We start from the raw sequence: 24,378 nt of genomic DNA, 5'->3' as shown, positions 1-24,378 counted from the left end.
GCACCATGTTGTCATTGTGAGAATGGCTTTTTTTTTTCTTTTTCAAGACCTGGCCTCAGGTGTCTCAACTATTATTTTTTCAAACAAAGCTTTTGGGTAAAGGTGGTTTGCTGCACAATGCTTGACACCTCTGTGTTCAACTTGAAGGCTATTTCCTTTCACACACTCAGGATCAACAACAAAGTGTGGCGTGATCACATATTATCACCTTCTTGAAGAAGTGCTGATGGAAATGCAAGTCATCTCTGAGTTTCCAGAAAGAAGGAAAAGAACAAACAACAAGTTGTGGTCGGCTTTGTCCAGCTGGACCATAAATTTACTCACTTCATGTGATAAGACACAAGATCCAAATAAACATTTTTCAGATCAACTGAAAAGCTGATGGAACTAGTAAGTAACATAATACAAGCTAAATAATTACACAACATACCTCTAATGCTACTTCAGTTTTAGGTAACCTACAAATTGTATTTTGGTACTTTGAACAGAATATTTCACAATATTTGAACTTTAAACTATTAGCCACTGTTTTGGGTTACAGGTCTTTCCAGTATTTTCCACTTGGTAGTTAAAGGAGAATTCCACCATTAAGTCTAAAAAGAAGAACAAAGAATCCTGCACACTGTCCATCACTTGAACTCACTTTGTTAATGTAACATTTCAGTCCTCAAACCTTCATCAGGCAAAGCCGAGTTTGACAAGGAAGAAGGATGTCACTTTTTGCTCATATAATTCATTCAGGATTTTTAAAACTTTATTTTTCCCAAGTTTTCTTTCTTCCAGATGCTTACAGAGAGCTGATGAGGTTTAAAAGCTTACTCCTGAAAATAACTCCCATTGATTTTAGGAATACTGTGAGCTCCTCTTCATTAGAAACAGTGAACAATTCTTCCTTTTTCCTTCAGCTATCACTAACTCATCATTTCAAGTTTTTATGGATGGATTTTAAGGATATTTTCTTTAGCCTTGCTTGTTTGCACCTATTTCTTAGCCTAGATAGCAAGTAGCAACTCTCTGATGGAAAACTGCTCGAAAATAAGGTTAATTATTTTTAGATGAAACAAGAAAACCCTTCTGCTGTGATGCATCTTCCACAGTGAGTGAAAAGTGAGCTGTTACTTTTTCCCACCACCAGAGGATTACATGAAAGGGACATGACTTAGCAGTCTGATCTGGATCATGGAATTAGCATACAATGGTACGTGAGCGTGAGTATGATTCACCGGGACAGTCAGCACAGTCCTGAGAGGGGACAAATTTCTTATCTCCATCTGAGAGAGCACAGTTATGCAAGAGTTTTGTTTCTCTCGGGGCCTGCTGAGTGTCAAATTAAGATGCACTTCAGCAACTAATAAACGTGAGAACTCCCATCGCTCTTTGCACTCATATCCATGTGAACCAGCCTTATGTTATGCAACGCCATAAGCATTTTAATAATAAGATTACAATAGGGTAGAGAAAAAATAGAAGCTGAGAAAAAAAAGAAAAGGGATTTGGGGTAAAGATTATGGACTTGGCAGAGCGTGTGGTGGAGGCTGTCAGATATGCCTTCCAGAAGCTAGGTGCTCATTAGCATACTTCATTCGTCTAAATATAGTCCTAATCCAATGCTGAAGGGCAAACAAACAAATCACAGCGTGTGTGGGAAGCATATTACTGATTCTTCACCCTTGAAATTTTTCATCATGACAACAACATGCACAATCTGTATAGAAATCATCAAACGCCTGCCTCTGATGCTTGACATACAGTTTATGACCCTTTTGGAAACGTTTACTATGCTGCTTGTGACAGAGCACACTGCAAATGACTGCAGGCTGCAATGATGCCAGGGGAATCTGTTAAAAGGTCACAGGCAAAACAACTAGCTTGGCTGGAGGGAGGACATGCAGTGACAAGGAAGCACGTGTTGAAGATGCATAAAGCTTCTGGGACTTCAGGAGTCTTTGAGACTCATCGGCTTAGTTTGCATAAAGGATCCAAGATGTAGGGAGCGTTCCCCTCAGCGGTGCACTCTTAAGTGCCCTGCTGTGAATGCATACGAAACAGCAGCGATGTATGTGTAGTGCTGTATATGCTTGATGTGATTATAGTATGACTCATAAAGGATGGCAGCCTTATGCATGAAGAGTTATAGTACAAAGCAGCTCACAGATGCATGTAAATGCCAGGACCCAAAGGAGACAATAGCCCTGGTTGAAAATGCTTCAATTCAGTACAATTCAACACAGCATAGTTTAGTCACATCTATGAATATTTGATATTTCTCTCAAAACCCAAACAGCCCACAGAAGCTGAAGTGAGGCAGCGTTCGTACTGTACAAGCGATGTGATCTGGCGGCATGAGTAATAACTGAGCATGTCTTTTAAGAGGCAAGGATTTGGCTGGCGGTGCACTCGCTCTGTCAGCTGGTAGAGTGCAGTATTTTGTAACACGGACTTTAAGCAACAGCATTAACTAGGTGCTATTTTGGAGCTTGTGGATGAAATGAACATTTTGTTGCTATTGTCCCCATCAGAGGCACAGGAGAGCACTTGTACAGCAATTTTAGCTGTATCGCAAAGCAAAGAATTGTATTTAGTGTTTTGCTGATCCATTGTTTTAGATCCCGTGACAGATACTTTGGGTGTATTCAAATTCTCTCAAAAGCGCTATCAGGATACATTTTAAATTACCTATTGATTTTAATGATGTGGGTGCAGGTTTTCGCAATGGCGTCCATGCTTGTGTGTGCGCGCGCTGTGGCGATTATTTGCCCTGAAACAGGTTAGTCATCCACAGGTAAGTGAGAGCCGGACAGCGCTCTTTCCTGTTCTAGTATTGTTTTGGTGCGTAGGAGGGAGAGGAGTCATGAGGGTTACCTACTCAATGAGCAACAGAGATGGATGGAAAGAGAAAGAGAGGGAGATGGAGAGGGAGAGATGAAAAGATAAATATAGCGAGTACAAACTTATCTCTGCATGAGGTAATTTGGTTTCCCACAGTTGCATTAGACAGACAGACTAGTAAACTGCAAAGTATGCAGTGAAATAAGCAATTGCATTTGATTTACAGTGCTGGTTTACTTTATACACAATGTCATATCTATTAAATGCACACCACTTATACAGTATCTCATGTGATAAATCCAGTTTGTTTTTCTGCAACTACAAATACACACCAACATGAATAACCCTGCTTTAATTGAATTGGTATGATTTCCAAAGAAAAAGGAGGCTCCTTCATTGGAGTGGGTATTGATTCAGACACTTTTTAAACCTTAAAGCGTCTAAAGGTATTTATATGTCCTTATTGTCTGCTGTTTTTTTGCATTGCACTCACCATACAGAAAAGGTGAATGGCAGACATATAAACCTTACTGCCAGCACGCAAAACGCAGGCCTCGCGGAGGCTTAAAAGTCCTGTTAGAACAAAGTGCTTCTTGGTAACAGAGCTCCCAGACAAAGCTAACCGATGCCTTCATTTGGAGCCATTGTGTGGAACTATCGATTTATCTCCATCATTGATGTGGGATCTCTCACATCTCACAGACTTCTCTCACTTTCTCCTACACATTCAAAGGCTCTCAAGTGGGCTTAAATCCACCATGAGTTCAAAAGCCTGCTTCGGTTCCAGCCTCTTTCTCCCTACACTTACCAGTGCAATATTTACACAAGAGACAGAGAAAATGTTTCATGTCATAAAATATTCCAGAAAGTAGGATGTAATAAAACAATGACAAAAACTACTGACAGTATAAAAATATAAATTGCTATGCTATTTTTTCAGAAAATGTTATACTTATAAGAGAAAACCCTCTTTCCAATTACCTTCTGGGTGTTTTTTCCCCTCAGTACCCTCTGTTCTCCCACAAAAACTGCCATTGTTTGTCCAGTAACCCAACAGAAAAGCAAAGAAAATACTAAAAAGCAAACAAACCTCCATGATAATCTCTTAGTTTTTCCAACAAGATCCAGTGTTTGCTGCATTGCTCTGTGCTGTGCCATGATGATGAGTCAGTAAGCTTCTAAAGTGGTTGTGGATTACAAACTCCTTTCTCCACCTCATGCAGAAGCTCTAAATTCAGTTCATGTTTCACTGCAGTATTAATGTAGAAGTAATGGCTAACTATGATGCTAAAAGGTCAGTGTTAATTAATCCAACCCTGTATGCTCTGTTGGCTTGCACAGTTTTAAACAAGGCCTGGGGTGACAGAATTGGCTCACAGAGCATTAAAACTGTTACAGCTCTAGAAGTTTCTGACATAAGTGAAGCTAATTATTTAATTTCCCTCATAGTTCCTTTTTGGGTGAGTTTTTCTGGGAGACTGTTAAGGCAGTAGTTCTACAGTGTGCTTCCTTGCCAAGAGTTAGATGAGAAGATTGCAGTCTCATATCTGTATGCTAAATATGAAGCTACAGCTAACGTACGCATGCGTGAGTTTAAACGACAGACAAAAATGGTAAAATCTGTATAAAATATGAGTGAAAAATGTATGAGGCAGCGTTATTTTGAAATTGATTATTTACCGTTACGTCTACTGTTTGTCGGTGACTACATTATATCTAATGAGGCGTCAGCTAATTTGAGTATACAGTTTTGATAACCCTATGCTGCCCTATTAAGCTAACGTTAGCTAGCTAACTTCAATGAATAATGTTTAATGAACATTCATTCACTGTTACATCTTGTGTGTGTTTGTCGGCATACACCTGTCTAGATTAATAAATGTTTATGTTGATTTAAAAAATTGACTGGAAAAGTGCACTATTATTTCAGTTCTATAACTCGCGCATGCGTAGATCTAAAACGATGGGTCAGCATTGGCTCTGCAGGTCGATGATGATATTGCAGCTAGCAGCTGGATAGGTATAATTATAATAATAATATTATAATATAATAGAATATTAGTGATCTTTAGAAGTGCTGGTAGGCAATTCTTTTTACCTTCGGACAGAGCCAGGCTAGCTGTTTCTAACTTTCCAGTCTTTGTGCTAATAAGCTAGCCATGTAGCTTCATATTTACCGTACAAACACAAGAGTGGTATCAATCTTCTCATATAACTCTCGGCAAGGAAGCCAATGAGAGTATTTCACAAAATGTTGAACTAATGATTTAACTCTGGCACTGACTTTGCAGTGAGCATTCTTGTTTTCTCAGTGTTGCCTGCTTGTGCTTCTCAGCAGGTGAAGCTCAGCCAGCTCAATTTGCCACAGCCACTCTGCAGCCATAGAAATCCTCATCAAAGGCTGCCATCGTCCAAACACATCAAAGGGCAGACCTCTGTCTCCTGGCTGGGAAAAGGCAAAGGTTTCTCTCTCTGTGTCTGTGCATCTGTCTGGCTGCTCCATTCAAAACTCGGGGGAAAAGATCCTTTATCAAGCTCCTTTCTCACAGAACCAGATAGAATTGCCTGGCAGTGCTAGTGGTTTGCTCCTTTCACACTTCTAGCCACTATCTGGGAAACTTCTGAGGTCACACATGACGAGGAATGTGTGGCGAGGCTGTATGTTGTCTTTAACATATGGCTGTATGGTAGCATGCAATGTTTCTGCTCTAGGATTAATGTGGATGGATGAGCAGCTCCGACATTGTTTTACCAGAATTTCAGACATTTCTGAAAACATTCTTTTCCCCTAAATTAACTGCTTCAAACTGTTTACCTGACCTGCTCCTGACAAATCTTCACCATGAACAAACAGCAGACTGAATTACGTCACCTCTTAGCGTCTTGTGATTGGTTCACTTGCTCTGTGTGAAGCTGTATTACATAAGGCCTAGTAACGTGTTCACTGCTGGATTCTGGAGGTTTAAAGCTTTTGTTCAGACTGTCAGTGCAGGGGATGATTCCCAGGAAACCCACCAGGTCTTATGGGGTGGCACATAGAGCTGCACATGAAGATGCATGTGCAAAAGGGGGCTTCGACCTATGCACCAGTACCTTACAAGTGCACGAGGGGAGTTAAATTACGAGCTTCGAAAAGAGAAAAGAAACAAAGGACATACATAAAGCCTTCTTTTACCAGTGGGAGCTGTAAGGGAATGAAGACAAGGGAACCATTACAGTACCATGTAAGAGTTTATTTGAATGCTTAATAAGATATAATTGCAGCAGGGAATCACAGTTGCTAAAGAGGGGACAGTGGGGTTTGGGAGCGTGCCTTTTCATCTTTGGATGTTGCTCTGGAAGGTGGGAATAAAAGAAAATCATCCATGGAAAAATGTGAAAAGTGCTGTAAAATAACCCATGCACTGCTTGATTGTGTCTGTTCCCTCTGTGTGGGAGTTGTTTGACAGGGTCAGCTTGTTTGCAAGAGTAAAAATAAGGGGAATCTGAGGATGGAGCAAGAATATGGAAAGAGCTTACACCAGTGTGTTGTACCAGAGTAAAAATCCTCCCACTTGCTTTTTTTTTCTTCCTGTGACTGTAATTCTCTTTCTTGTGCAGGATGTTTTATTCTGACTACACAGTTGTTAATGGCCTATGTGCTTCCTTCTTCGTCACGAGCATGCATTATTTAAGAGAAGGGAAGAGTATTAGCTAGCCATGGAAAGAGAAAGAACAATAGCTAGTTACTCTATTGGTGTGGTGCCATTCATCAGCTTTAGCAATTCTGTCTTTCTTTGTTCTTTTCCGTTCATAATTTCCTTGTTGTAAAAAGGGCACGTCTAACTTGGCAAAAGCTTAAATGGATAGTTTTGTAGTGTGTTTGTGGGTGTAATTGTGTGTTCATGTGCGCTGTTGGCTTGAGGTTGTGATGACTGATTATGTCTCTCTCTCTCTCACACACACCCATGCTCACCCACATGCACCTGCCTTGGGTACCTATTTCAATGCACCATTCAATGGATGCATTATATTCATCATCGTACATTATTCAGATTTGAATCAGGGACTGTCAGCTTGCTGACGATCCAGCTTCTAAATTTAATAGCTTGGACAAGAATAGCCTTGACAGCACATTGCTGTGATCCAGTGAATTTCTGTGACACACTGGCCATCAAATGTAGCATCATGTTTCATTTTCTGACTGGTTGTAGTCTGTAGACGCTGGATGAAATGTGATTACCCTGTGACTTCTGCAGTGTTTTCTCTGTGGCTAGTTAATAGCTGTGGTGTCCTTAATCAGTCTGCCAGCTGTTTTCTGTGATTGTGTCTTCCTGTGTGTCTGCATGTGTCTGAGTAATTTCAGTCCCCTAACACACAAAGCTGACTCAGAGATGTGGTTTAGGTCCCAAGGACTCCAGCAGCCACAATCATGTTAATCCAAAAGTAAACCATTGGTTAGCCTTTATAGGCTTGGACAACTGCTGTTAGATTTCAGGGTCTAGCACAGGGAGGTACTACTGAGACTTTGCTGCTGTACAATTTTAATTAATCAATTCAAATTTAGACATGGCGAGGGAGACCACAAAGTTCTTGATGTTATCCCTCATATTTGTTCTCCTAGCATGCGTGAAGCAGTTTTTGCCTCGAGCCTCAGTGCAAGACAAGATTGTGCTTAGCTGATAATTAAAGGCTGCTTAAGTCTCCTTTTCATGATTTGATACACAACTAATCCAGTTTTCAGGTAGCTTGTGTGTAAGACACAGCTGTTTTACCGAGAGCCATAGGTTAAATCTGTCATTTTGTCACACTACATCTGATAGAGTGCAGTGTCACACACGCTAAATTAAGGTACTTTTCAATCCTCCTTTGCAAAATTATGTGCAAAATAACTACTCACTCACACTCGCTCATGCATGCACACATTGTCTAACAGGAACATGTTGTTCTTTCGGCCATATTATGTTTATTCCCATGAGAACACACAGAAAACAGATGACATTCCAGCAATGAAAGATGATCTCTCTCTAATGACAAACGTATCGTTTAGCAAATGGAGTACATAGTAAGATGCTAAAATGTCACAGTGAAAATAAATACATTGATTGACAAGCATCTGTAAAAAAACAAAACAAAAACAATTTAACATTAAAATTGGGGAGTGGGAGATTTTAAAGTATCAGGAATCTCATTTTTCTTTCAACAAATGATAATTGAATATTAATACATTATCTGATAATATATTGTAGAAATCTCATAATTTGCATGCCTAGAAAATACCCTGTATTTCTTACTGTATTAAACTTACTCAGCAATGGGACGCAAAGGGGTTGATTCATGCATGCAAGCTCTGACGTGTGTCCTTTCAAGGAAAAAAGTAAAAAAAATACTGTAGGCTATGGCCCTCACAAGACAAGGGTCGGCTTCCAAAACAGTAGTCACAAGGGCCGTAAACTATATCAAGCAAAAGAACCCAGGGGCGGTTTGTGGAACAGGGCCAAAGTGCAAAGTGAATCAAGTGTGTGTGGACAACGAAGACTTCAAATCATAAGGTGAAAGCTAAAGGTGAATTTCAGAGGAATGAATTACAAAGAAGGCAGGTGATGGGCTGGCCGGATACTAAACTCATGAGATTAGACAGAAAACCTGCTCCTATCATCAGCAGACTCGACTTTTATGTAGCTGAAAAATACCAAGATTTAAAATCTTTTCAATATTTAAAACAAAAACAAAACAAACGTAAAAGGATACATGGAGTATTTCATTCTGCTTGTGGAGCATTTGAAATATTCATGTGTGTGGTGTATAAAAATCAGGAACATTTCAAATAGCAGTTGAGCATAAATATTTCATATAAATATTTGAATCTACATTTGAATGTCACTTTTAACTAGGACTGACATGCATCAGCCGTTAGCGGTGGCTAGGTGGGTGGTTAGGTCAGAGTGGAGTCTCCTCATGGGAAATTGTGCTTTATATACCAAGAAAAGGGCTTGGAATTAATGTTTCTGCGGCGGGAAAGGGAATTCAATCTTTAACCAGTCAAGTTTTCAAAATAGTCAGTCAATTAGCACAGCTTTTATCAGCACATGCCTAGTTCTTATTGTCAATTTCAAACCCTGAACATGAATATAAAATGAGGTACCAGCTGGTTTCTTTTGGGTCAAAGCTCCCAGTATGTTTGGGAGACAACCAGACACACACATGATGAGAGTATTCCTCACAGTACAACCACGAGGAAGGTGTGAACAAAGAAAACAAAATTGGATAGTGGTTGCCAGTACAAATTGCCAACAATTTCCTACATCTTCTCTTGCCTACATGCGATCTAGAAGCCTTATACATTTCCTTCCTGACACAGAATAATAACAACACTGACAGAGAAAGTAAATAATAAGCCCCCACATTAAAAAAAAAAAAAGAATCAATAACAAGGTTCCATTACCACGCAGAAGCTGCTGTCAGACACATTAGCTGAGTTATGAGACTGATACTCTGATCAAATGAAGCTGAATCAACACACTCTAAAATGAGAATATTGGAGTATCCATAATAAGCCCATGGTACTCTGTTATGGCTACCAGTTTCAGCTCAAGTTTACATTATACAACTTGAGCTGTTATAGCAGTAAGTGGTCGTTAGGATTATAAAAAGACAATCTGAACCACCAACCTTTAAGTGTAGATATAGATACTGTATGTGTGTGTCTGTGTATGTGTACTTACGTGTCTACAAAACCAATCTATACTATAGATTGACACTCTAGTAGAGGAGTATTGCATGAGTTGGGGGCTGGAGACAGATGTCTTGTATCTCCAAGCATTGCAATGGAACAAGCTGGCCATTGACTAAATGAAGCATTATATTGTCCTGTCCTCTTGTCCAGTCTCTCCTGGGTTTTTAGCTGATGTGGCCGTCAGTCACATCAGTCAGGCAGTCCATCAGCGAGGGGCGGCTCCTCCAAAGCAGCAGCCGAGCCATTGGTCTCTCCTCTGTCACCCCCTGAATCTCTCTCCTCCTTGTCCTCATCCCGGCTGAGTGGGTCCGGTTTGGACAGGCGGTTTAGGGGGTCAAAAGTATGCATTTTGGGCTCGGGGCTGAGGAGTGAGAGCTGAGGCAATAGCGGCCCCTCCCGAAGCTTAGCAGCTAGCTCCTTGGCGCTGCAGGTGGGGGTGTTGGTCTCGTAGATATCGTGGAAGTTGTTGTAGTCTACCTCGTAGAAGCCCTTCTCCAGGGAGAGAACTGGTGTGAACCGGTAGCCCCAAAGCACCTCTGTGTCCAGGTAGGAACTCCGTGCCTGACATGTCATCCCTGTCACAGGTATGGATAGGCGTATGTGTCCACATGCACACACACACACACACACACACACACACATACACACACACACACACACACACACACACACACAAGCATGTACACAACATCAATATGTAGCATACATAGGTATGAGGCAAGCATACACAATCAGATTGGACAGGTAAACAAACACACACACACAGAAATGGAAAGAGGTGTAAGGAGAAAGGAAGACAGCATCAGTAAATTATTCATGGTTAAACTGGAACTGGACACAGAAAGGGCCAAGACCTGCACAGTGTTTCCTCTAAACCTCCATCATGTTTGTGCAAGCAATAATGTTGGAAGCACCACTGATCTTTATAGAATGTTTTTTTGACTATGAGCTGTTTGGCTGTGTAAATGCCGTATTTACACACAACTGAAAAAAAGTGTCAATATTTAATTTCTGAGGTGTCTTTTGCCAATAAGGAAGTTCGGAAAAAAAGAGAGAAAGGCTCCTGTGTTGGTAGTGTCAGATATGAATTTTGAAACATTGCACAGGTCTGTTTTTGTGTCAGTACAGGTGTGACATTTTGAATCATAGCAGAAATCACTGGTGGAACTAATAACATTAATGATGGCTCTGTTCCATGTGTCCCAGTAAGCCTTTTTAGTGAGGCTGCATGTGCAATAGTCGGGCCCTGAAACAGATTCACAGAAAGCTGAGCTGCAGATAGTATATATTTTATATATACAACATTCTCCGCAAATTAAGAATAAATAACAAACAGGAATTACAAAACACACAATTTATCATAAATGAGATAGCCCATTGTTACTGCAAGGTATGAATCTTTAGTGGTAACAAGAGGTGCTCTCTTTAGCGGTTAGCAAGCTAGCCACTGCTGTCTCTCAAGTGGATTCACCATTAGCATAAATAACATGTAATATGTATGCTGCTCTTTAATGCCTGCTTGAATTGTGAAGGAAGAAGAAGAAATGTGCTGGAGAAATGGCTCCATGTGTGACACGAAACTAGCATCGAACTAGTCCAGCATACTCTCACCTAGAAACTGTAGTCAAACTTTGTTCAGCTTATTAAAGGCAGAATAAGAAGGATTTGTCGGTTGCAGTTTGTAAAGCATTCAAAGTTGGCCGCTCCTCCCCGGCCTCAATGACATGTCCTGTTATTGGCTGGGGGCTACACACCCATGACGCCCAGGAACGTCCCGAACACAGCAAAATGTGAAACTACAGGCAGAGGGCCGGGTCTCTGCAGATACAGACAACCACACACTTCTGGTGTGTCATAAGTGATGATTGAGAGGAATGTTTTTGGATGAGCCCAAACATTGTTTTTTTAGGACTACTCATTCTGCCTTTAAGGAGACATGACTGTTATTTTCCATTTCTTGCTCACTGCTTTCTGCTTTCACAAGACTATCAGCAGTTCACACGGGTGTATCGGGTTTGGCTAATTAGACTTCTAGCTCTTAAAGTAGCCACATGCTAACCACAGCCACAACTTTTTACAGCCACCTTTCAAACACACAGGGGGTGAGTGTTTGATACTCAAAAGACAGATTTTGGGTGGAGTGTCACTTTAAACTGGAAACATCTGACTCCCCATAGATCACCCAGCTGTTCAGTTACATAATGTTCTGTCTGCAAATGCATAACATCACTAATAACATCAAGCATGTGCTCTAAAATAGATGTAGATGCCAAATTGATATGGTGTCTAATGTCACGGTGAGAGGAGGGGCTTTTGCACCCTTTCTTCAGTGTTCCCTGTGGATATGAGTGGCCTAGTTTCCACATTTAACTTGTGAAATGTTTGTTATTTCTGTGACTAGATCATCAAAGAAAATATAGCGTCTTTCAGTCCCTACGAGAAGGATTTTCTATAGTGTCTATTAAGGGTGTTGGCATATTGTTTGATGTGTTGGTTTTAAATTCCTAGTTTAGCTAATACTTTGCAGTCCAAATACATTACAGTTGTGCTGTGAAGATCTATTAGTATCTTGTCTTATCTATTGGCATTTAAAAGATGCTGCACCCAGTTTTATAATTTTTACTCAGGTTTTGTCACAATTCAACAATCCACTTGACTTTGACTTAATTCTAGGATGACGAAGACTCTTCACAGACACTGCTACAGTATTTTGCTGATGCATTTGTATAGTGTTGATTGTTATGATTATGAAGATACATTTTGATTGTTATTTCCTGCGGGATTAGATCGAAATGAACAGCCTGTTCAACTGACTGGATCTGTTCACAAATATGAATAAATAAGTACCACCCCCGTCTGCCACACACACACACACAAACACACATACAGTTTTTGGATACAAATATTAGGGATACTCAAGATTATTCGTGGTTGAAGACCCTTTAAATTTTTCACTATCAACAGTAAAAAATATTTATGTTAATTTGTCCCTCTTTCCTGTGCTGCTAAGCTCTTGGCTCCAGAACAGTTAAATGGCTTTTTCCTCTTGCATCCGTTGTAAAAAGAATACCTGTGTTATGTTTTATACGTTTGGTTGAAAACGTATGCTGCTGGGTTGCTGTGTGCGTAGGAGACACTTGTGCTGTGATGTGTTCATGTGCTTCAAGACTTGACAGTTGGCAGGCGAGCAGCAGCCATTGTGATAAAAGAGGTTGCAGCATTCACATCATTCTTTTCACGACAACCATGTGAGCTCATATGATCGCTGGGTTTCATTTTCTGAAAACATAGCTTACTGGCTGAATTTTCATTATTTATAATTTGCAAATACAACCTGACTGCAGTACAATTTTTCCTTATAATTGCTGACTTAGGACTTATTATGTTCTGCTGTGATTCTGTGGTGGTAGCTTCTTACATTACAAAAGCTGTAGCTGGGGATTTCCACAGCATGTAAACACACACAGCTTAGCATCACTGAAGCAATCAGAGAAGCCAGAACACTTTCCAACTTAAATGTAGTAAACAGGATAAAGCATATGAAAGCACCGGCAGGATCTTTGAATATAAATGATGCACGAGTGAAGTAGAGGAAACAATGAAGTCACTTAATAACTTAAATAACGGCTGCTTTCCATTTGGGTGTGTCAGTTTCAGGGTCGTGGTATTGTGCATGCTGGCTTACTGGCACACCAAAATGGAAAAGGGCCATCATTAATGTTATTAGTTACACCTTTGCTAAACCCATGTTGATTTGTCAGAATGTCAGACGTCATTGCAGGTGTGACCGCTGCAATCACATGCTGCTGCTTCTCCTCATGTAACACTTCGTAAGGGCTGATGACCTCCACCCCAGCATTCACCTGTAGACTCCGACACTAAGTTCACCTGAGGGAAAGTTTTTGTTGTCATATCTGTATATATATATCCTTACATGCAGTGACAAGGTCGGAAGCCTATACATCAAATTTCATCTCTTTACATGTTTTGCATTCATGCAATATTTTGTTCCAGTTGAGCTGGTAGACTAAATTATTATTTTATCAATTAGTCAACCAAAACACTGTTTCAGTTTCGTATTAGGGCACACCTGACCTATAACGTATTTCATTTGTTCTAGATTAGAGATATGATTTATGTCAAAGGAAACAAAGTATTTATAAGGAAGTAATGACAAGCATGACAAAGTCTTGTTCATTTTTTTTTTTTTTTTTACAAGTTGTAGTTTGCCCTTATGTTTTGTACTGACTTTCGGTTTTGCCCTTAAGGCGTCCTATACACGCTCCCATGTCCCGTGCTGACTAAGCTAAGAATTGGCACGTAACCTGTACAGTGGAAACTCAACCTTGATTCATAGATGCCGAGGGCTTGTCTTGTGACTAGTTTTTTTTTTCTTTTCTGTGGACAAATGAATTCTGTTTAGGAACAACCCTCCTACCCCAACTACAAGGACAGTCTGAGAGGACAGAGGGCACACAGTGATACATGAGAAGTGTAAGCTCTTCTTCGTATTAAGCAAAAAATATGCTAATCTGAACCAAACTTGTACTTGTGCAAACTCAATTTATAAATTATAAAACCCTTACACAAACAGCAGCTACAAAAGACAAACAAAGAAAAAATCAAAAAAACTACAGCCGTAACACTCATTTCCTGGAGGTGTCAAAATTGCAGAAGCTATTATTGCCTCTAGATGGTGCACATGAACATGTCTACATTTTCAGTTCCAAACCGCTGCTGCTGTTAGTTTTCTTGCCAGTAGATGGAGCATGTTAGACCAGAACTACAGCTCCAGAACTGAAGGATTGAAACTTGAAACTGTATGTATCTCTAATCTGTGATCTATAACTGGTTGTGATTGCTTTGCATCAGTTTGTTCATATTTCGAAACTAACTACAACTATAACTTTGAAAGAAAAAAACATTGCAGTAACAAACTGCAGTTACAGTGTATCTGAAATTGTATTCGCAAAACTATCTTCATATATTTCTTCTATTGAAAAGGCTGTTTGAGCTATATGCATACTGCTAGATAAACTCTCCGGCTGTCCCAGGTACAGTGGCGGTACCCACTTTTATCTTAGGACAAACCACTAGTAACTATTTCTAAAACTTACTTTTGACCCTGCTACAGGTGTCTATTTTCCTGGATTTTCCAGAAGGTGTACCACAAAAAATTCCGAGTGCAACAATAGGCGTTTTTGGACCGAAGGAACTTTTCCATTGCTCTAAGAACAGTTGGAGGATCCCGCCCCTTTTATTGCTTTTGCACTGCAAAAACTGAACGATCATAGATATAGCTCCTACTTCAAAGTAGGTACTCTCCCTGCACAAAAGGAACCTTGAGTGACGTAAATATATGTTGATTGGTCGAACATGAGCCAATGCAGCCCCAGAACTGCCATGTTTAAAATCCTGTGTAACAGCTTGTAACGGTAGCCTTAAAAAATGTACCAAACCATGGACAAATGGACTGACAGTGAAGTCAAGGCAAATATAAAAATCTTGTGTGTGATGTTGTGAGTGACACTGCCATACCAACCACAGGCCGGCTACATCACTTCAGCATTCCCATCGGCGGAGCAAATGCAAACAGAAAAAAAGCCCTTGAAGGTGTGTCGTTCTCAGGGGAGCTCCACAGTGGGCAGTTCCTCTTAGCGAGTCCCCAAAAACGCCTAATATTGATGCAAGATGCTTTCTAGATTCTAAGAAATGGCACAAAGCAGGCTATATATTCTATATATGAATATTACTGTAAATAAAACAAAGCAGCCTTAAACCTGCTATCTTCAGAGACACTTCAATAATGAAAACAAGGTTTGTTGTCGGCAACAATGACGCACATGACTGGGCCTCAGGCACAGCCGAACAAGTGCCTGAAACATTACAATAAACTGCAGCATAATCACTTTTTGCTCAGTGCAAAGTGTTAGTCAGCTAACTTTATAGAACAACTTTTTTAAGGATGGCAAAAATGATTAGTTAAGTGGATGGTTTTATGATTGAAAGAACTCTACAACAAAGATTAGATATGGAAAATATACAGAAACATCTTGAGTCTAGGGATCTCTTGGCTATTTGTAGACAGTTGTGATAACAGAGAATACAGTTTGCTGCCCACAGATGATTAACAAATTTTCTATCTAATAAATGTCAGTTTTTGAAATGTTTAAACAAGGCATGGTTACTAACGGTTAATGGTTAAACATCACTTGTGAATAAAGTGGAAGTGATAAAGGGCAGATTTGAGGAAATTAGTAGTAAAATAAAATGTTCAGATGGATTGGTAAATTAAATCTGTGAGAAAAAAAGTATAATTATTTCTTGTTTTCCATGAAAGCTGAAATTTGTAGCTAACATTTTCACCCTTTGCAGCATAAGTGAAATAGCATAAGAGAATACAACTACAGAAAACATGATGACATATATAAACGTTATGAATATGACCTTTAATTGCATACTTTTATAGTGTTGTGACATTTTGTAGCTGCTCTACGTTCATTAACTAAGAGAATGTAATTGAGTGTATGTTGTTTCTTTTTGATGTATTTTCATTTGTGCAATTAAGCTGTGTCATCAAGTGGGAGGGCAGAAAGTTCTTTAGTAAGTCATCATCTTGTTTTATTTTTTATCCCAAATGCTGTGGGAGTGCCTGAGAAGCAAATGTTGTTAGTGACTCACAGTCGTGCTAAAAACCACAGGCTGGATGTCAATGGAGAAAACAAATGATGGCCGGCCATTAAAGAGAAATATCACCAACCACTTATCTATCACTTCTGAACTCTGTGACAGCATCCAACTTGTGATGTGGCACATATTTTGTTTAATAGTGACTTTTTACTGTATGGTATATAAAGTCATTGCTTATATAGTGTCTCTCTCAGTTTTATTTGAGTTTATGAGATTGTTGCTTACTTGATATGGACCATAAATGTCTCTTCTCTCAACTAAAAAAAGAAATAAGTAAATAATGTTTGTACTGTATTTCTCCCCTGGCACTAGTCCTGGATTTTTTTGAATATTAACCTGCTTTCCTGTAGGATCAGATAGTAATAATATTTTTTGCATACCACAGCATTGGCCAAATTCACTGATTTATAACTACACTGACAGCCGATTCATCACTTTTAAAATAGCAACTCAAGGTGCTTATTCAGCTATGAATTTGAATGTTGGTGACCTTAAGACTTTATACCTCAATTAGAAAGACATGAGTATTGATAATCAAAGGTACTTTTTACAGCCTGTCTTTTTTGTTAGCACCATCCTGACCTCACCACAGTGGATGATTATATTATATAAGTATTTAGTTAAAGCTGACGACAAAATTTGAATACAAATGTTATGATGTCAAGGACTGTGAAAAAAGGTTAAAAATACTGTAACTTGAGCAATCCTTTAATTACGCTCTATGACCTGCTTAACAAGTCTAATTAAGGTTAACAGGGGAGGGAAGTAGGGGGAGGACCGTTGCCTAGCGGTCAAGGACGGTGACGACATAACCTCTGCATGATGCCATGGTCTCTGCCGCTGAAGCGAAATGTGATTTAATGCCTGAGTCAAGTATCCAGCAGCGTGAGCAGGAAGCATGATGACTACTGATGCTTTGGAGGAGAAAAAAACATTAAATAAAAAAATAAAATGAGAAATAAATAAAAAATGAAATGGAGCAGAAATGTTCAGATGCATGCAAAGCCATGCCTGATCGCATTAGGGAGCTCTGTGGTTTGTAGGAGTTTTTAAAAAGACAATGGTGTGCACAAAACTAAACGCTCCTAATCAACCAGTGTGTCTCAATTACTGATGCAAAGTATGATGATAACCAATAAAGTAAATTAGTAACATGTATAATGCATTGTATTTAAAATGAGTGGATTATAATTAGTCTTTAAACAAAAGCCAATAAACAATGCAGCTTAGGCATACAAACAATACCTAATTTAGCCAATACCCCACAGAAAACACGTTACAACAGCAAATTAACAGCTAGCCGTGGGCCATCATGCTCTAAAGGTTTCTGTATTCATCACATTATAATTATGAATGACAGGGGATTGATGTTCCATACAAGGTCTTTTCAAAAATGACAAAACACTATCTTTGAATGTCATAAATTGACTGTTCCCTTGTATGGCACACGGACATCATAATCTGCTTTTATTGAAGATGTTACATCATTCCTCTTGCAGCCTAGAATACAGTCTGGAAATGGGAAGTTTGTGGAACTTTACAGAAACACCTGGTCGTGTCGGCCTCAAAAATGTAAGCAGCCTGGGGCACTTTTCAGGGCTGCTTGGCCTTTACCCAAAACACAGACCAGCAGTGTGGGTAGCTACACTTCATTCATTTTGAAGTAAACAATATCAAAGACATAACCTTGAAGTAGCAACAGTGGAAATGCGGGCTGCAGTGCGAACAGAGAACATTTGCGAGGCGGTTGTGTAGAAATGATTTAGGATTGAAAGAAGGAATTGCAGGTGTAAGATTATTGAAAGAAACAGTTGCCACCTTCCTCAAAAAACATTTGTCAGCTTTTATGAAATCATGGAAATAATAAAATCCTCATTAAAACCTGAACTAACTTTGAATGGAAATGCATTGATATTATTTATGTCTCACTTAGAGAGTCAATTATCTGTTAATGTTAGTCTCTCTGTCTATCCATCCATTACAAGATTATCTTTTTCAATCTGCAGCACTTACAGGTACTCACTCCTGCCCTTCCTCTCTTTTAAGCAATGAATCTCTCCATGTGAGCCTCTTCTGTCTTTCCATCTTCCCATCCCTCCCACTCAGCTCACTTCCTGCATCCAGCGTTTCATCAATCTCTGTCTCTATCCGTCCACCCATCATCCACATGTCCTCCCATTCCACCTTTCTCCCTCTCTTTACCCCGTCCCTTGATCATCTCCCCTGCCCTTCATACCTGTGGCCTCCACCATGCCCTCAAGGATAACCACGATCTCGAACTCCTCCTTCTCCATTTGCGCCAGTGTCATCTCCCAGAAGGGGCTCTTCTCGTTGATCTCGTGAGAGATGATAAGCGGCGACACCAGGAACAGCCTGTCGTCTCCTGTATCAAAGCCGATGTTGATGTCAGTCTGGTTGAGCGGGATGAACTCCCCCTCCTTGGTCTGCTGCGAGCGGATCAGCTTCGCTCGGATCGATGCCTCCACGATGTGAGAGTTCCTCAGGTCCCCCACCCGAAACATCAGGCACATCTTGTTGTCTCGCACCGATATGACAGCTTTGTGCGAGAACATGAGGGTCTCGGCGCGGTTCTTTGGCTGTGAGATCTTGACAAACATGCAGCCCACCATCATGGCGTTAACAATGGAACCCAAGATGGCCTGCACCAAAAGCAGTATGATACCTTCGGGGCATTTTTCTGTGATTACACGATAACCGTACCCAATGGTGGTCTCTGTTTCAATGGAGAAGAGGAAGGCTGAGACAAAACTGTTGAGGTTTTCCACACATGGGGTCCAGCCCTCCTCATCAGCATGCACCAGATCCCCACGGATTAGCGCTATCAGCCACCACAGAAAGCCAAAGAAAAGCCAGTTGACTACATAGACCAAGGTGAAAATGAAGAGACTAAGACGCCACCGTAGGTCCACCAGCGTAGTGAACAAGTCACTGAGGTAACGGTAGGTCTCTTGCACGTTTCCGTGATGAACGTTGCACTTGCCGTCCTTCTGCACATATCGCTGGCGTGGCTTCTTCGCTGGGTCAGAAATCAAGTGGGTTCGCTCTGTCGAGATCTGAGCCTCCCGCAAGTGTTTAGGAAGCTTCTTCACCTATGTGGAAGAGGAAAGAGAAACAGAGAGAGAGGCAAAGTAAGGGGACGGAGGAGAGTGAAAGTAAGCAAGCAAACAAAGAAGGGGAAAAAAAGGCAAAGAAAACGAAGCAATTTAAGTTTTTCCACATGGGTGTACTTTACAGTAGCCACAGTGATTTCTTTTCATTAATATTTTCTCTAAAGCTATATTGAGTTTGTACTAGAGGATGTAGGTGTTAACCTTTTTAATGAGATTTTCTCTCAGCCTTTGTAAAATCACACTGCTTTGCGCTGCTGGCGGGGAGAAAAATAAAATTAAGAGCCGCTATAAAGTCACTGCTCTGTGCTACTCCACGATGACATTGTAGGTGTCAGTGCATGCACACGTATACAGGGAGAAAGAGAAAGAGAGAGTGAGGACACAACAAGAACACAAGGACGCCCAGGTCTTTGTCTATGTTGGCCCAGCTCCAGCGAGGCGATCTGGCCCCACAGCTGTGCCCTGCCTCCCTCCCTGTCCCCTGTGTTCCCTCCCCTCGCACCCTCTGGGACATTGGCAGGCCTGGATAGGAACAGATCCTCCATGCTTCCCCAATAGACCCTTATGGCATCCTTTAAAAAGAGTGACATATGCCTGGGCACACACATTGCACTTATCTGGAAACCAGCTTTCATGCACATACATGCAGGATTCTAATATTGTATGTTTTAGGATATTTAGGGCTATGAAAAACAATGACTGCCACACAGTCAAGCAATGTATCCCTGCAGGGGCTTCATAGAATTTGCCCCTCTTTTTGGACAGACAAATGCAATAATACAGACAGAAAGACACAGACACACACGCACACACACACACACACACACACACACAGGATGACAGAGTTACAAGGCACCTTTCAAACAGACCAAGGACATGTTGGCAGCACAATGACACTTTCCAATCTGAGTTGATAATTGAAATGCATTGTGTAGAGGCAAGAAAACCGCTCCTGTGTCCTCTGAATCTCGTGCTGCTAATCGGACACCTGTGATCCATCTCTCTCTAGAGTCATGCTCACATCACCGGGAAAGTTACGTCCAATTGTGGTTACACCGGCTGCTCCTCCGCTCTATCACAAAGGCGATCACTCTCACTGTTCAGCCGGGGAAAGACATAATCTAAGGCACTACAATATCCTTGCAGTGCCTTCGATTGTAGAGCCTGGATAATAAAATCTGTCAGACAGGCTTTCAGGACAGTTTCCTTGAGATGCTTCATTGCTATCCTGTGTACACCTGCATTCGATCAGGCCTGCATGTACAGTATTGAGTTTTCAGATATTGATTTGAAGTGATCCCTGTTTAAGGAACGTTTTGACAACGAAGAATTGAAAGACAATGCTTATTGACCGGCATCGCAATTAGTGGCTTGATGACAGTGCATTCACTAAATGTCAATGGGCTCCCTTATTACCAACTGTGCTCAAATATAGATTCAGAACACAGTCAGTCCACCATTTCTTAGAGTGAAACCTTCCACTGACATCAGTTAATGTACACAGTTCTTTTTAAATTGTTGTTAATCACTACCACGCTGCTTTTAAATTAAAGGCAAAATAGGTCCACTCATTACGACACTTTGGGCTGGGGATAATTGAGTGATAGATGAAGCTGTCACAAGCTGTGAGGCCCAATCTTTGGCCTTTGCAGTCCATACGGTCTGTGGGGGTGATGGTCAATAAACAAATTCATTAGTTCTCTCTGCGTGGCAGTAGTAAACGGTGGCCGTTTTATCTCATTGAGCCATTGTGGCTGCGCTTGGGTAGACAGTATAAGTTCCAATCAACTGGGGAATCAGGACGGATAACCAGTGCAACTCTACCATCCGTTATTGGGAGTGAGTAGGGTGTCTTTTCTTTGCCTCCCTATCTCCACTGCCGAGAAAACTGAACTATATATCTATCTAGAGAAACAGGTTTGGTTACACTTTGTGGGGCTTGATCTATAATCTGTGCTGTTTATTTATTGTAAGGTATGAATACAATATCCACATCCATATCAAAAAGCCTGTTTATCCTCCTCGTTCCCACCAGTCTTTAAAGTCATCAGTTTGATTTTCTTTCTCACACACATAGCTCTCCCATCTCTCTATATCTTCTCCATCTCTTTTTCTTCCTCTGCTCGCTCAATGAATCTCCATCATCATTTCTCTCACATCCTCTCTCTCGTGCCTCACACTTTCTCTCCCAGCTGCGCAAAGACCGTAGTGATTAGGATGGTGTTTGACCAGTGGTGGCTGTGCAGTTTACCTGTGCAGGTGTGACTCCTATCTCCATGTTGTGGTCCATGAGGACTCGAGAATCTCCTGCCATCCTCAGCTGAAGCTCAACACCTGAAAGGCATAAAGTACAATAGTCAATTAAATTTAGGCATTGAAACATTAGTACATATTCTAAAAATATTGTAGGCATGTTGTTGGCATTTGTAGCAGCACAATGAACCTCAATTCACATTGAAATTAACCAATGACAGAGAATAAAGTTCAAAGCTGCAGTGCCCTCAGAGCACATATACAAGCTTAATCCAGTAGGCCTTTCAACCCTCAGCTATCTAAATTACACATCCTCTTTGAAAAGTACATACATTATGTCTATGCTAACAATGTTGTGTCGATGTATAATGCAATCCCCCAAGCACATTATTTTCTACGTGTCATTTAAATTGCTTCAATATGTCAATATGTCAATATTTGCCAGCTGTTGTAATTAGAAACCACAGAAACCCACAAGGGCAGTTTGAACTATAGGCTTTAAAAGGTCAAATCTTCAACAGAGTAAGGTGTTTGAGTCTGTATTGGTTGTAATATTTTGTCTAAATAGTCAATGTAAAAGCTTTTGTTATACAGGTAAACACTGTACAGGAAAGTTACTGTTATGGCATCTCATTTGTAAACACAAGGAATAGCATTGTAGTGTATGTGTGACAACTTTAACCAGAATCATGTAGAATCTATGCAGTTTTCAGCTGATCCAACAATAGAAGCAAAGTTTAACATTGGAAAATAAAAGATATACAAAATTCACAAGTCTCTGCTCAATAAGACATTGAACAGTTTGAGACCATACTCTCTTAATATAATTCTACTTTCACACATGCATTTTATTGTGCTTTTTAATAAATTATGAAAATCACCGTAATGCAAAAAATCACGAGCTTATGAATGATAATCATATGCAAAACCATTCAATCTGAAGATTAGTATTAGCTGGGGCTACAGCACAGCTCTCTCACATCTATAATGTGGAGGTCAGTCAAAAGAGACCGTTGCCAAATTCCAATCAATCCAACTTTCATGCTTTTACTATCAGTGAAACTGTGGTCAGTTCAACTCTCCCTCAACAGCTATGGTGGTCATTAGAGAACGCACCACATAAATCAGCCTGCGGGAATTACGTTTTTATCAACATAATAAGACGGGTCGGTCCCCCTGTTATGGTCCAGACTGGAATATCTCAACAACTATTACATGAATTGCCATGAAATCTGGTACAGACATTCGTAGTCCCCAGATGATTATCTGTACGAACTTTGATCCCCTGACATTTCATCTAGTGCCATCGTTAGGTCAACATTTTGGTTTATCCAACACTTTGGTTGTGACCCTCAAAACAAATGACATTCCCATCGGCCTCGGCTGTACTTTGTGTTTAGTGCTAATTAGCAAATGTTAGCAACTAAGATGGTGAACATTGTCATTGTGAGCATGTTAGGATGCAGATGTTAGCATTTAGCTCATAGCACCACTGTGCTTAAGTACACCCTCAGTCTTGTTTATGAACTTATTTGCCAAGTCGCCGAATGCTGATACTGGCATTGTATTTAACTTGTTTCCACAACAATACACACACTTGCAATACAATATCTGCATGTAGCAACTAAAGAGCACCAGTTATGGTTAGGGAATAATTGTGGCCAACGCTGACTTGAATCACGAGGCCAGACGTGTGCTTTTGTTGCCTAAACCTGACCACACATGGGACTGAGGATTTGACAACTTGCATGCGATACAAAAAAGTAGCACTTCCTGGAATTATGTTTCCTTCAAAATGTGTTTGGCAAAACAAATCAGTTGTACAACTGTCCTTTTGGAGACATGGTTGGCGTCATCATGAATACGGCACCTGAACAACCATGCATGACCAGTGGATGCATTTGCTGCTTACCCTGTAAAAATACACCCATACTGAATTAAATATCAACACATATGTGAAAATATTATCTGTTTGAAGTTCAATTTGATCACCGTATCACAAATCACATCATTCTGTATATGGGAAAACAAAAGAGAAAGAAAAACACAATTGCTGTGTATGTCCCCAATATACTAGTGCATACATTATAGTATTGTATAACTATAATAAGTGGATGATAATTGTGCAACATTTTCACTGCTGGAAGACCAAAGTAAAGGATTAGCTGTTAACATCCCATGGGAGATGACCCAGTGTCCACTGTTGGCTAATTTGCCTGTACAATGAGGCTCAGCTGCGTCTTTAACGGCATCATTTTCCAAAAGAGCAGGCTCGTCACTGCCAGCATCGCCAGTTGCCTCGACTACACGTGCCCACATGCAGACACACACAGCTACAAAAACACGACTACAACTGTACAAACACACTGCACCACCGCAGCCACACCATCCTTCAGATCAGAGGCAGTGATTGCTTTCTTAATCACCTGGAGACAGAGAAATAAATACTTACTGCCGCCGGAAATCCAGTTGCCTCTTTTACTTTACATTTAATCTAATACAAAACAAGTGTGCATATTATCTTTTGTGGTTGTTTTTAGCTCCACTGCAGCAACTAGGTGATGTGCTGACAGTCTTCACTTTGTGTGATGTGATTTTAAAGAGTATTTCTCTGCCCCTGAGTTGTATGCCGAAGCAGGTATTTTTAAACATCTGTTATGTGAGGTACAAAGTGACAGGAGAAGTAGAAAAGGAACACTTTCAATGTCTGCTGAATGATGTGGGATTTAATAACAGCCACTGCTATAGTTATAGAGGGGA

At 40.4% G+C, this 24,378-nt stretch overlaps 1 protein-coding gene across 1 annotated transcript; it reads right to left on the bottom strand.

The window, feature by feature from the left end:
• Positions 1 to 9,733: 9,733 nt before the first annotated feature.
• On the bottom strand, positions 9,734 to 21,679 carry kcnj5 (potassium inwardly rectifying channel subfamily J member 5). The gene is made up of 3 exons (XM_070906587.1): positions 21,617 to 21,679; positions 18,471 to 19,344; positions 9,734 to 10,119 (listed from the first exon to the last, which is right to left on the bottom strand). The coding sequence occupies exons 1-3, from the start codon at positions 21,677 to 21,679 to the stop codon at positions 9,734 to 9,736; spliced, it is 1,323 nt and encodes a 440-aa protein (XP_070762688.1).
• Between the last annotated feature and the right edge of the window lie 2,699 nt (positions 21,680 to 24,378).

The sequence above is a fragment of the Enoplosus armatus genome, chromosome 5, assembly GCF_043641665.1.
Source record: "Enoplosus armatus isolate fEnoArm2 chromosome 5, fEnoArm2.hap1, whole genome shotgun sequence".
Classification (NCBI taxonomy): domain Eukaryota; kingdom Metazoa; phylum Chordata; class Actinopteri; order Centrarchiformes; family Enoplosidae; genus Enoplosus; species Enoplosus armatus.
Note: the sequence above shows the minus strand (reverse complement) of the source record. Positions and strands in the feature narration are given on the sequence as shown.

Coding starts and splice junctions, on each gene's coding strand:
- kcnj5 (XM_070906587.1), bottom strand. CDS start 21,679: ATGGCAGGAGATTCTCGAGTCCTCATGGACCACAACATGGAGATAGGA. Junction 19,345..21,616: donor TAGGAGTCACACCTGCACAG/GTAAACTGCACA, acceptor TCTTCCACATAG/GTGAAGAAGCTTCCTAAACA. Junction 10,120..18,470: donor GGGCATGGTGGAGGCCACAG/GTATGAAGGGCA, acceptor TACCTGTGACAG/GGATGACATGTCAGGCACGG.